This window comes from Nicrophorus vespilloides, unplaced genomic scaffold (assembly GCF_001412225.1).
Source record: "Nicrophorus vespilloides isolate i.1.1-1 unplaced genomic scaffold, Nicve_v1.0, whole genome shotgun sequence".
In the NCBI taxonomy this organism is placed as follows: Eukaryota; Metazoa; Arthropoda; class Insecta; order Coleoptera; family Silphidae; genus Nicrophorus; species Nicrophorus vespilloides.
Window position 1 is genome coordinate 5,222 of NW_017097876.1, and position 13,584 is coordinate 18,805.

The 13,584-nt window shown below is 31.5% G+C and overlaps 1 protein-coding gene across 1 annotated transcript; it reads right to left on the reverse strand.

The window, feature by feature from the left end:
- Positions 1 to 2,066: 2,066 nt before the first annotated feature.
- Positions 2,067 to 7,286, reverse strand: LOC108561300 (tumor necrosis factor alpha-induced protein 8-like protein; the record flags this gene model as incomplete). The annotated part of the gene is given in 3 exon segments (XM_017919170.1): positions 2,067 to 3,663; positions 3,731 to 3,885; positions 7,177 to 7,286. Coding segments are annotated over 3 exon segments (642 nt in total). The 3' UTR covers positions 2,067 to 3,249.
- Positions 7,287 to 13,584: the final 6,298 nt, after the last annotated feature.

The following is a 13,584-nucleotide window of genomic DNA, read 5'->3' on the forward strand; positions in this document are numbered from 1 at the left end:
ACGTTTCAAATTTAATCTTTCTCTTCACTTTGCATTTACAAAACTATATAAAAATATCAGGTTTTTACATTTCTACTTATAATCATTTTAGTTTCCTCTCATAATCGACATTTTCTAGCAAATTGTTACATATTTATAAATAGTTTTAATAATTTGGAATAATTACAGTGTCGTGTCTCAGGGACGGAATTCTGGACACAGTAGAATATTGTTTTGGTGATGTCGTTGTGAAGTCTAAGTTGTAGGAATTCAATAATTCAATTGGTTTTAAACAAGTTTATTATAATAATTTGTACTCTTGTGGTCCTTTCCAAGACAATTTAGATACAGTGGAACCTCGCATAACGAGCATTTCGTTTAACGAGCAAAATTAACTAACGAAAAATGACTCGCTTAACGAGCGACGTTTCGCATAACGAGTGACAATGAGAAGAGAAGTCTACATCATTTTTAAAACTTGTGCACACATCTTAGTGTATTTTTGAATATCTTAACCATCTTCAATTTGCTTTATCATCTTTGTTTAAAGCGGACTATACTTTGCAAATATAATTTGTGTTTGCTGTAAATGCAAAACACAAATGTATTCTGTCCAACCATTATTATAGTATAAAAACACACTAAGTACGCTTTTTTATATAAACAAATATTAAAAGTATAAAGAGACTTCCAACAAGTCCCTGAATTGATACAAATAATATAAACAAATATAAACTCACTTCATCACTGTGTGAATTGGAAAACAGTTCCTAGTGTTAGTGATCATTCTTGTTGCATCTTAGTGTTGTTTCTGATCACAATTTTTCCAAACTTACGTTCAGACATGTTATTTGTGTGTTTTTCTTGTGCAAAATTTAGATATGAAAAAAATTTAGATATGTATAACCGTTATTGTCTATATTATGTTAGCCCTTATTATTTTATAGATGTGAATGTAAATTAGTCATTATGACTTAGTACAAATACTACTTAGAAAGATACCATAACTAATCATTATGTAACGACTATTCTTAATCACTATTGTTAATCAACTTGCTGTGCACAAACTCAAAGGTTCAAGGTCCAATCAAGAATGACCACTAGTAGCTAGACACATCTGCCTAATCACTTAATTATTAGGGAAAGTTAAGTAATATCTTCTTTTACCAAATATTGTACTCCCATTATGTTAAACCAATACTATATAATATGTAATACAAGAGAATCATAAAGAGTCCAAGTCCTAGTCCTAGTTAGTCGCTAGTCCAAGTTAGTTTTAGTCCCGAGTCCTAGGTAGACTCATAACAACCCTAGTAACAAATCTAGTAACTGGAATCTAGACATTAGAAGTTATTAATAATCTTATAGAGAATAATAAAGTGTTTATTATCATAAAAACTCCAACTTCACCTCTAGCTTTCCTTAAAAACTCTACTAGGACTCCACAATGACATAACTACGAGATAATCCACAGTGTCCAGAGATATTTGAATCCCGGGACACGACAAAGCAAAATCATGAAGATATGGGAAAACGTGTTTCACTATAAAAGTAAAAATCCGGAAATTTTGGAACGAATTAAACTCGTTAAGCGAGGTTCGACTGTACTTTTATCTATTGGAATTCTAGCAACAACTCTGTTGTGCCGTGGGTGAGAATAGAGCACTGAATTAGAGTATAAATATCGCTATTAGTGATAGAAAATGAATCAAAAGAAATGAATCGAAAGAAATTCATTGTTGAAAGTCGAACGTCAAGAATAATTACGCTATGATCTCATTTCCTATACACTCTGCATAAAAGCATAAAATTAACGTTACATAATAATAGTACCGTTGGGAGAGACGGGGAAGAGGGATTAATTACAATAAACTTTTAGGCATGTCACATTTCATATAGTATATATATTTATTTATTGTTGTTTTTTTCTTGTTTTAATTTACAAATAATTTAACGGTTCACCTACAAACTAATTTAGAATAACAAAAATATGGTGGATATACATATTCATTAATATATATATATATTTCTTTTATAATTCTTTAGAGCTTCAAATGAATGCAACGTTACATAATAATTTTTGCGTCTTTTTTTTGAAAATTTCGAAATTTACAGTAAATTGTGCCCGTAAAGTGATATATTCACACGAAGATTTCCCCGCACTCGGAAATTCCACATACAAATTTTCGTTTGTTCACATAATCTTTACATTATTTTGTAAATTGCGTGTACATCGTATTGCTAATATATGTATAAATAAATAATTGTTTACTCTCTTCCACTCTCGCAAGTGAACGAACATCATTTTTTCGCTCCTTAAATTATGTAACTACAGTTTAATGAACACTTGTACACTTGACTAGTTCACATACACATACGCGTCTGCCCGTTACGACACGTACATTTTGGGGGCTTCAGTTTATGTTTATTAAATGCAACTACTGCAAAAAAAAGCGCTTTCTCGGTGGGAATCTGAAACGTGTTCTTTCTATTTTAAACAATTTGAAGAAACACTGGTGTCTGTGAGTGTGTGTGTGTGTATAACAAACTGAAACAACAAGGGCAGACGCGACCGAAAACATTTTTTTTTCTTGCATTATCCACATGGCTGCGGCTGCTTTTAGGACAGATTTTTCATTATTGTCGCTAATATATCTAAAACAGTTTATTCCATTTATCATTTCACTCATTTTCATTTTCTTAACATCAATTTTAAAAGAAAAATCTTCGAGTATTGACTGATTACATTCGTCTTTATTCTTTCTCTTTTTGTTGTCTATATAATATAATATATATATTTATTTATAAAAAACCCTGTGAAGCGTTCAATACATATAAATAATCGAGTATTTTAGATTTAGAATATTTGATCTGATTTGTGATTTGTTCGTTTGTAATCATGTTTTTTTTTTCTTTGCAATTGTAAATACATAAATTGTATATATATAAATTATTACTGTTGCTTCAGTATTTTCACTTCCATAAGGCGTTCGCTTAATTTATGCTCATCATATGTAACTAAAAGATATGTTTGGATTATTAAGTACATCCTCGATACAAATAAAGAAATTTGGACCCCCCCGAAAACAATAAAACTAATATAAACACTCAACATTCACACCGAAAGTCAACGAATAACAAACTTAATAATAATAATAATAGTTCTAAAACGGTTTCCTTCTTTTCTTTTGTTAGATAATAGTAATAACGTAAAGTAATGATTTCTTTAAAATTTTTGGTAAGCGTATTTCTCGTTTTGTTTCTCTATCACTAAAGATCTCCCTTTTCCATCGCCCTGTTCAGGTCGGTGACGAGACGGCCGAGGATGTCCCGGTACTCCGAGTCCGGTTTGAAGATGGTGTCCAGGAACTGCTCGTTCGTGAAGAAGTTGAACACACTGTCGATGCGCGATATCGATTTGTCCGTCAAGTGTTTCGAAACGATCGCATTAAGGCACGTGTGTGAGTCGTTCAGTACGGATACGAGGAACTTCTGATCGTAGCTGTAATCTACTTCGTAAAACGACACTATCGCCATTCCGACCTTGTGAAACTTCTTCTTGAAGTCCTCCGCCAGCATCACCTCGTCGTTGCTGAACTGCTCGTTCTTCCCTATCACCGCGATCTTGATCACAACTTTGATGATGTTCTTGATGAGCTTCTCCGCTTCCTTCTTGTTGTTCGACTAAACAAACAACAAACAACAAAATCAGCAACACAAAACAATAACAATAACAACAACTGTAACTTACGTATTGCTTCACCAATCTGTAGAGATTATCCAGAAGCGTCGAGGTGTTGTCGTCGATGAAGGCTTTGGCGAAGTTCTTGTTGGCCATCCGCGACAAGATCTTCTTCTGGGCGCGGAGTCCGATGTCGCGAGCCCTGAATGCACTTTCGCTCATGACTGCAATCCGAAACAGAACACTGACATTCACTAATTGATGCAATGACCGTACGAATTCGACTCGATAACGTCTCGGGAATGCTGATAAGATGTACGCGCCGATGATGATTAATAAATGTTTACCCAATTGATAATAGAAAAAACCCCACAACAATATATTTACGGTTCGGTAATGGCGTTGGAACGAGGAGCTAATGGCCTCGAAGTCTACCCTCGAGAAGCCAAAACCAAGTTTGTTTATTTACTCTTCGTCTGAAGAGATGCTTCCCAGCTCAAAGCGCAAGAGGCATTGTCCTCAAAAATGAAAACTAAAACCGTTTCATGCATTAAAGTTTCGATAACGACGGAAGCATTTCCTTTTGATAAACAAATATTAAACAACAAAAGTATTCCCCGCTAGAAACTACGTTCACTACATGAATAGAGCAATTACAAGTAAATTCATATACAGTTGCTTACATATTCAAATCCAGGACTTCTCTTCGTTAAGTGAGATTCCACTGTATGTTACTTTCTTCCAAATTACTTAACTAATTATTAAATAAGCTCACAATTTAATACATTTATATTCAGATCATGTACTTATTAAATGTATTGTATTTGAATACAAAAAGAAAAAGTTTATTTTAGTTAAATAAAACCTGATTTGCTTCAAAGTCTTTACATGTTACTTAAATTAATACGAACTCTTTCAATGGATATGTAAATCAGCTAAATGCGATTACAAATAAATCTTAGTAAAACTTTGCAGCAAGTTTAGATTTAGCATAACAATTACTTGCAGGAAACTTAATACCGCGATATCCAAATGAATTGAACACGGGATCCACCACATTCTTCATAGATTGTGTTGTGTATGAGACATGCAGATAATCAGCAAATTCGAAACGAGTTTTCGCATTGTTGTTGCAATGAATGCTCGAACACACATATGATTCTATTTATCCTTGAACTAACGTTCTTTCTCTCTCTCTCTTTTTCTAATGATCAAACAACTTTAATTGCTGCAATTCTCGTTATTTGATAAAAAAAAATCCAAAATTGTAATTAAAATACATAACATAAATTTCTATGAAAACGTTTTCTTTTATGAGATTTTTCTAATACTTTCTTTCAAATTAATTTTCTTTTAAATTACTTACAAATTCCCGGACTTACGAACAAAATTGTAAAAGCTCTAACTTGTTACAAGGAGATACAAATTAACTGTCCAAACAAAAATTGATAATTTCTTTAATAAAGTACAATAATTTTGTTGAATTTGTTTCTTTTGTCGTTTTTATTTATTAAATAATTGTGATGTCTACATTGAAAAGTATTTGTAAGTAAGTATTTTGTTGCATTTTAATCTACTTTTTTTTTCAAATTTATGCACTTAAAGTGTGTTAAATTAAGTATATTTTGAAATTTTTAAAATTTCCCCGACCTACGATTAACTCTTTGGAACGGAACTAGTTCGTAAGTCGGGGATACCTGTAATTTAACAGAACTATAGTAAAAGTAAGTTTAATAAGTAAAACACTGGACATTTCTGATTGTCGAGTTCTCTACTTGAAGATTTCTACAACTTAATAAATTGTACTTTGATGTGAATACGTTAATGAATTGAAGTAGACGATTTATTAAAGTAAAAAAATGCAATTTCTCTTAACAAATTCCCACATTACATTACAAAAGAATAATACTGAAATAATGTGTAAGGAAGAAAATTACATATGTTTCAAGTGTAACTGCTATAAAATGTTAATTAATATTGTTTTTGGGTTTCTCTATTTCAATTTAAATTGAATATTTATTTTTACAAGTAATTAATTTGTTAATTGCTCTATTTATTTATGATTTTGTATGATTTATATACAAAAAAAAATAAACTAAACTAAATACTTAAGTGATTTATTGGGTGAAGTAAAAAGTTCTAAGCGTTTTTCGTTAGATGGCTTTAGTGAGCCATATCTCACGATGTATACGTTGCATCTTGCAATTCTATACTGCGACTTAATGACGATATAACGCTTTAAAAAAAGTTCTTTAACACTTTTGTATTTTGTGAATCCAGTTGGGTGTTAAAGCGTTCCAAAATAGAGGTAAAAAAAGAGAAAATTCAATACATTCTTCTGTACCACTACGATCAAGGAAAAAAGCGGAGCAGGCGGCCAAAAAAAATGTGTTGTTTCTGGACCCAATGCAGTGTAGAATTCAACAGCAAAGCATTGGCTCCAACGCTTCCGTTCTGATAATATGGACGTCGAAGATGAGACAAGCTATGGTCAAAAATGTTGATAAAATCATGAAAATCTTTGAGTCAGATCGATATGAGAGCAGTTTTTCCATTGTCCAGGAACTGAAGATTAGCCAGAAAACAGTTTGGAACCATTTGTATAAGGCTGATCCTAAGAAGAGAAGCATCCAAAATTGGCCAATACACATCTTTAAAGACGCGCCAGAAGCTCCAAGAGTTTGAAGACCTGGCACCAAGCGATTATCACCTTTTCAAGCATTTGCAAAATTTTCTTGATGGTAAAAAAACTGGCCTCAAGAGAGACTTGTGAAAATGAGCTGATCAAGTTTGCCATCAAAATGGACAAAAGTTATCGAAGGTTTGAACTAAATCCGAAAATTGTAACTTTGTTAATTTCATCGTCGAAACAAAGAGAAAAAAAGGCTGAGAACTTTTTACTTCACCCAATATTTAGACAAAAAGTTATAAATCGTAAATCAAATATTTCTATAAATAAAATTTACTTAAAAACAAAACTAATAATTATGTAATTTATGTAAAAGAAAAGAAGCAAATACATCATACATCAACTAAATCTTCAAGCGAACTTGATTCTAAATAATCAATTGATATTTATGGCTAGTGTTAGTGTGCATAATTGTATTAATAAGGTTAGATGAAGAAACTGAAAGATAAAAATCGAACATACCTGGTTCCAACATTTGTAACTGGCTAAGTGGATTTAATTGGGGGTTGGGTGATTTACAACAAAATGAAAGCAACTTAAAATTGGGATGCTGCTCCTACAAAGAATAAAGAGAAACATGAAGTAAAAAAATAAATAAATAAAATAAAACGAATATCATGGTATAATCAAAATAGCAATACGTAAATAAAGTGTGGAAGGTGAATTGCATTGAGTCATGCTCGTGACTAATTTAGCAATAATCTGTGGTGGTAAGCGAGTTGTGTGTATGTATATAAATTTCCTACGGTGCTCTTCAGAAACGAAACGAAAAAAATACAAAATGAATGAACGTTGACCGTTCAAATTTGTCGTTGAATGCACTTACAGAGACAGTCGCTGCATTCGGTGACAATGCATTGATAGATCACCCAACTTTCGAGCTCGACGATCGTCGTCATGGCTTGTTTTCAGGCTGATGGCGACGCAATGGGAATTACAGAGCCAGAAGCAGCGGACATATCTGAAAATAAAGAGGAGCGCACAGACGCAAAACAAAGCGGATTGTTAATTGAGCGAATGATGCAATTCTGAGCGAGTGGAAAGAGAGAGGAGGAGGAGAAGGAATTAATGGGATAATTCGCGCGGCCCACATCCACGTCGCCCTTTTCGTCCTCATCATCCCTTTCGCGTTATGCAACAAGTTTTGCTTGCGTTCGATCCCCTTTTAGCACACATCGCTGTTGCTTTCAACGTAAATTGTAATTGAATTTCTGCAGTGTCTGAACCGGTGGCATTTTAACGAAGACATGTCTGTATAACAGTTGGCCATGGCAGTGCCATTAGATTTACGTAAAGAATTTCTTCCACTGACTTATATAAATGTATTCCAATTCGAAACAACGTTAAAATCCATTTGAACAAAAACAAACGTTTATTAAATAAAATTAAGGTTATCATAGTTATAATTATGTAAATAAAAGTGAAAACACTAAAAACAGTGCTCTTATCCATATTGCTGTAATACGCGTTCAAAGTTGAAAAATTGAAATTAGAACGTTCGAAAAAGCAGTGTTTTCACATTTCATTGATTTACTCGAAAACTATAATAGATAGAATGAATCCAATATATGCATATGAAAGCTGAATGTTTGGGAATGCAGCAAGTATAGATACAATTCCTGTGCTCTTATCCATATTGCTTAATACGCGTTCAAATTTGAAAAACCGTTCGAAAAAACAGTGTTTTCACATTTCATTGATTTACTCGAAAACTATAATACATAGAATGAATCCAAAAGATGCATATGAAAACTGAATGTTTGGGGAATCTAAATGTATCGATATATTACTGTGGTTTCAGCCGTTTGGGTGTAATTCGTGTTCAAAATTTAAAAATGCTCGAAAAAGCAGTGTTTTCACATTTCATTGATTTTCTCGAAAACTATAATAGATAGAATGAATCCAAAAGTATGCTATGAAAGCTGAATTTTGGGGAATCCAGCAAGTATAGATCATTCCTGTGTCTTATCCATATTGCTGTAATACGCGTTCAAATTGAAAAATTGAAATTAAAACGTTCGAAAAAGCATTGTTTTCACATTTCATTGATTTACTCTGCTTTTTTCACTGCTTTTTTCCAACTTTTAACGCGAATAACAGGCAAATCGATGTAACCACAGTATTATATGAATACTCGCTACATTTCCCAAACATCCAACTTTCATATGCATGTTTTGGTTCTGTTCATTCTATTATAGTTTCCGAGAAGATTGCAAAAATAAGAAATTTTTCGACTGTTAATTTTTCATTTCTTCAACTTTGACAGCGAATGTTTGAATACTCGCTACAATCCCCACAACATCCAACTGATAAACACCACGATTAAGATATTATACTTATAACAAAGCTCGTAGTTTTAGCATATCCAATGTTCATCTTACTCTGAATAGTCTACGAATAATATTCTGAAACGTAAAGACTAATTTAAACAGCAAATTGCTTCAAGCTAAATTACGAAATTACATAAATCAACGATAAAACTCGTATTAAATTAAAGCAGACATGTATGTCGAACGGCGCGCGGTGCACACTTCGATTCTGCTTCAGTGGGTTTCAGGAAACAATGTTTGCGTATTCCCGTTTTCGAAAAGCGGGGCGCAATTACAACCGAGAACACGTAATAAATTAAATTCCGCCATCTGCATCGGACCTACTAGATCTGAGGACGCTTCATTAAATACGGCCGTAATTATGATTCCTAGACGCAGGCAGCCTCAATTATTACGATTTCTGTGCAATTAAAATCTATTTTCTTTTGCACATCAATTCCAATTTTTATGCGTTTCCAGCATTCCTGGAAATAATTACAATAATAACGTACTTTTTTTTATATGTACATGTTAAAAAGAACGCTGCATAACAACATCAATTTACGTTCGTGAACGTTTATTTCTTGATTCGTTAATTAATTGCAAAATTGTTACGCAAATGAGTCGATAAAAAAAGAAATACGTTAATTACTTTTGTTTTTAATTGTTTAATTTAATTGTTTTTATAAAAATAACTTAATTAATTATAATTAAAAATTAATTTGCTTGTAAATATAAAAAGTAACAATTGAAATGAAATTAACGCATTTCACAACAAAGGAAATTAATTAAATATTCAATTGATTTTACATTTTCATGTACAATTTCATAGAAAACATACAAAAGCTTTCAATTTAATGTAGATATTTTGTACTTGTACGAACAAACAGTGATTAAAAATTGTTAAACTTTGCATTTTTTTTTTGTATTAGACCTTCAAAGTTAGAAAAAATGTCTTTCTTTTGTAGTACTTATACATATTACTTGTCTTAATGATGAAGCCTTCAAAGCCAGTAAACAATGGGTTTTGTTAGTACTTGTACACGCTACTTGGCAAGTATGTTACAATTCTTAATAATAAAATAAAGTTGTGCAAAAGTAGTTATCAAAACTAGTAAATAATGCCGTTTGTGGTTTTACTTGTTACATGGCAAGTACTGTAAATACTTAATGATATAGTCGAGTTGCTAAATCTAACCTTTATTTGTTTGTATTAACCATTCAAAAGTAGTAAATAATGCCTTCGCTGGCAGTACTTGTACATGTTACTTGACAAGTACCTGTTAATTATTAACTTGAGTTGTATTCTGCAAATTGTAATGAGCATGTAATTAGAACTCAGTCTTTATGAACATTAACTTTGTTTAACGAACAAACAGTGATCAAAAATTGTTAAACTTTGCATTATTTGTATCAGAAAGTTAGGAAAAAATATCTTTCTTTGGTAGTACTTGTACATATTACTTCGCTTAATGATGAAGCCTTCAAAGCCAGTAAACAATTGGTTTTATTAATACTTGTACATGCTACTTGGCAAGTATAATACAATTCTTAATGATAAAATAAAGTTATGCAAAAGTAGTTATCAAAACTAGTAAATAATGCTCTTTGTGGTATTACTTGTTGAATAAGCAAGTGCATACACTTAATGATATAGTCGCGTTGCTAAATGTAACCATTATTTGTTTGTATTAACAATTCAAAAGTAGTAAACAATGCCTTTGCTTTATTAGTACTTGTACATGTTACTTGACAAGTACCTGTTAATTTTAACTTGATTTGTATTCTGTAAATTGTGATGAGCATGTAATTAGAACACGAACTTTATGATCAGTCCTTCAAAGTTAGGAAAAAATGTCTTTCTTTTGTAGTACTTGTACATATTACTTGGCAAATGTCATGCGATGCTTAATGATGAAGCCTTCAAAGCCAGTAAATAATGGGTTTTGCTAGTACTTGTACATGCTACTTGGCAAGTATGATACAATTATTAACGATAAAATAAAGTCGTGGAAAAGTAGTTAATCAAAACTAGTAAATAATGCCCTTTGTGGTATTACTTGTTGAATTGCAAGTAATTACACTTAATGATATAGTCGAGTTGCTAAATGTAACCATTATTTGTTTGTATTAACCAATCAAAAGTAGTAAACAATGCCTTCGCTGGTAGTATTTGTACATGTTACTTGACAAGTAGCTCTTAATTATTAACTTGAGTTGTATTCTGCAAATTGTAATGAGCATGTAATTAAAACACAGACTTTATGATCAGTCTTTCAAAATTAGAAAAAAAATGTCTTTCTTTTGTAGTACATGTACATATTACTTGGCAAGTATCATGCGATGGTTAATGATGAAGCCTTCAAAGCCAGTAAACAATGGCTTTTGGTAATACTTGTATATGCTACTTGGAAAGTATGATACAATTCTTAACGATAAAATAAAGTTGTGGAAAAGTAGTGATTAAAACTAGTAAATAATGCCGTGTGTGGTATTACTTGTTGAATAGCAAGTATATACACTTAATGATATAGTCGAGTTGCTAAATGTAACCATTATTTGTTTGTATTAACTATTCAAAAGTAGTAAACAATGCCTTTGTTGGTACTACTTGTACATGTTACTTGACAAGTACCTCATAATTATTAACTTGAGTTGTATTCTGCAAAATATAATGAGCATGTAATTAGAACTCAGTCTTTACGAACATTAACTTTGTTTTTGCACGTTTTAGGAACCCTTCAAGCGTAGAGACAATAATGATGTGCGTGTAGCGTAGGCAAGTAGGAGACTTGTATAATAGATGGGTCAGGTTTAGACTTGCAAACCGGTCAATACACGTTACGTACGTTATTATATCCAATCCCATTATAATTTCAGTTTGTTTACAGCAGAATTTCATGTGAGTGAGTGTGTATGTGATAGTTTGTCGCGACGGACACAAAACGTTTCCCAAGGTTCGAGCGCCCCTCAAAGCCGCCCCCCCGCCCCAAACCAACTAGATCGATAAAGCCGTCGAGGGGGGGCGGCATTTTCGCCCCACGCGTCAGCACGAACAAAAAGCACACCTTCACGTGCACGTAAACGGGGTGCATTTGCATTTCAGAGAATCGAAGAAAGAGCACATCATTATTTATAATAAACTACGAACGAACGAAGAAAAGAAAGCAAACGCAAAATGTGCGTTCATGCAAGGTGCACGTAAACAACGTAATTGCACTTTGCAAATTGAAATGTAAGGAATCCACCAATTTGCCTGTCAACTCTTCAGTTTAAAAACAATTTTTTTTCTGGGGGAGCTCGGTTATTGATCATCATCCAAATGCGTTACCGTGGAATGCGAAATTCCGCAAATTCTATGCGTGATTCTCTCTCTCTCTCTCCGCCTTCGTGCCGTCCTATCTCTAATTAAAATCCGTAATTACACGAGCTTAAACGGAGATAAAATTTGCATTTATAAGTGAGATTGCTGCTATTATGGTGAAGGATCTCGGGGCCAAGGGAACAGTTTTGCTTGTTACTGCATTATTGCTTCTCTTCTTTTCTGCTTCCTATGCAAATTTTTCTGCATTATTACTCTCTTTTTATTTCTTTTGCAAAAACGACACGCTTTGATACATAAAATTACAACAATTATAAGATTAATTAACTCTAATTGTTGCTAATCTCACTACAAAATTTGTTTTTTAATTTTCACTTTTATTTTTAAAGATTTGTAAAGTTCTTGCATTTAGATTGAAAGTATGCAATATACAACATTTTGAATGAAAATTTTTCTAACTTTCTTTAAGAAATTTGATACTTCAAGATAAGTAATTGAAAGTTTCGTAAAGTTATTCAAGTTTCTAGAAAATAAGTTTAAAAAAGTAGTTACACTTTTAAATAAGCAAAAGCACTCTCTTGACTATACAATGAAGAATTAAACTCATTCAAACTTTGAAAATCAAAATTGATAGTTAAAATAATGATATTTTTTATAAAAGTATATAAATAAGAAAAATAACAACATTTTTATATACATTTAAAAAAAATCAATTGACTACTTTTCAAAATATGATTAAATTAATTCAAACATTGTGTAAAAATTATTAAGAACTTTTTATAAATAATAGTTTTTTTTTTTCAAGAAATACTGACTGAAATTATTAGAAAACTCAATATTTTGAAATGAAACAACTATTAAATTACTGAAATACAAAAATATAAAATTTGTTCCACTTTGATTCAAAAATAAAAGTTTTCAATGAAAATTTTTATTTGTAATAAACAACATTACTTTACTGAGAAAATAAGTAAATTGTCACTTTACGAATTTCCTGTTTTTACGAATTATTTTATTATGTAATTACAGCAATTACATTAGTTACGTAAATAAGTGTAGACATAAACAACATGTGAATCGTTGCAATTAATTGAATGAAAACAATTTTTTTTTTCAAGAAATACTGACTGAAATTATTAGAAAACTCAAGATCTTGAAATGAAACAACTTTTAAATTACTGAAATACAAAAATATAAAATTTGTTCCACTTTGAATCAATAATAAAAGTTTTCAATGAAAATTTTTATTTGTAATAAACAACATTACTTTACTGAGAAAATAAGTAAATTGTCACTTTACGAATTTCCTGTTTTTACGAATTATTTTATTATGTAATTACAGCAATTACATTAGTTACGTAAATAAGTGTAGACATAAACAACATGTGAATCGTTGCAATTAATTGAATAAAAACTATTTTCATTTTCGTCATATAAATTTCTTTTAATGAAATGATCGATAAACGAATCAGAAGAATGTCACCTCTTCCCACTTTAAGCGTTGACCGTGACACATTTATTTAAAATTCCAATTCTTTATTAATTGATACACATTAAAGATTTGCTTCATTCATAAACTAGATGGCAATTTGTTTGTTTCTAC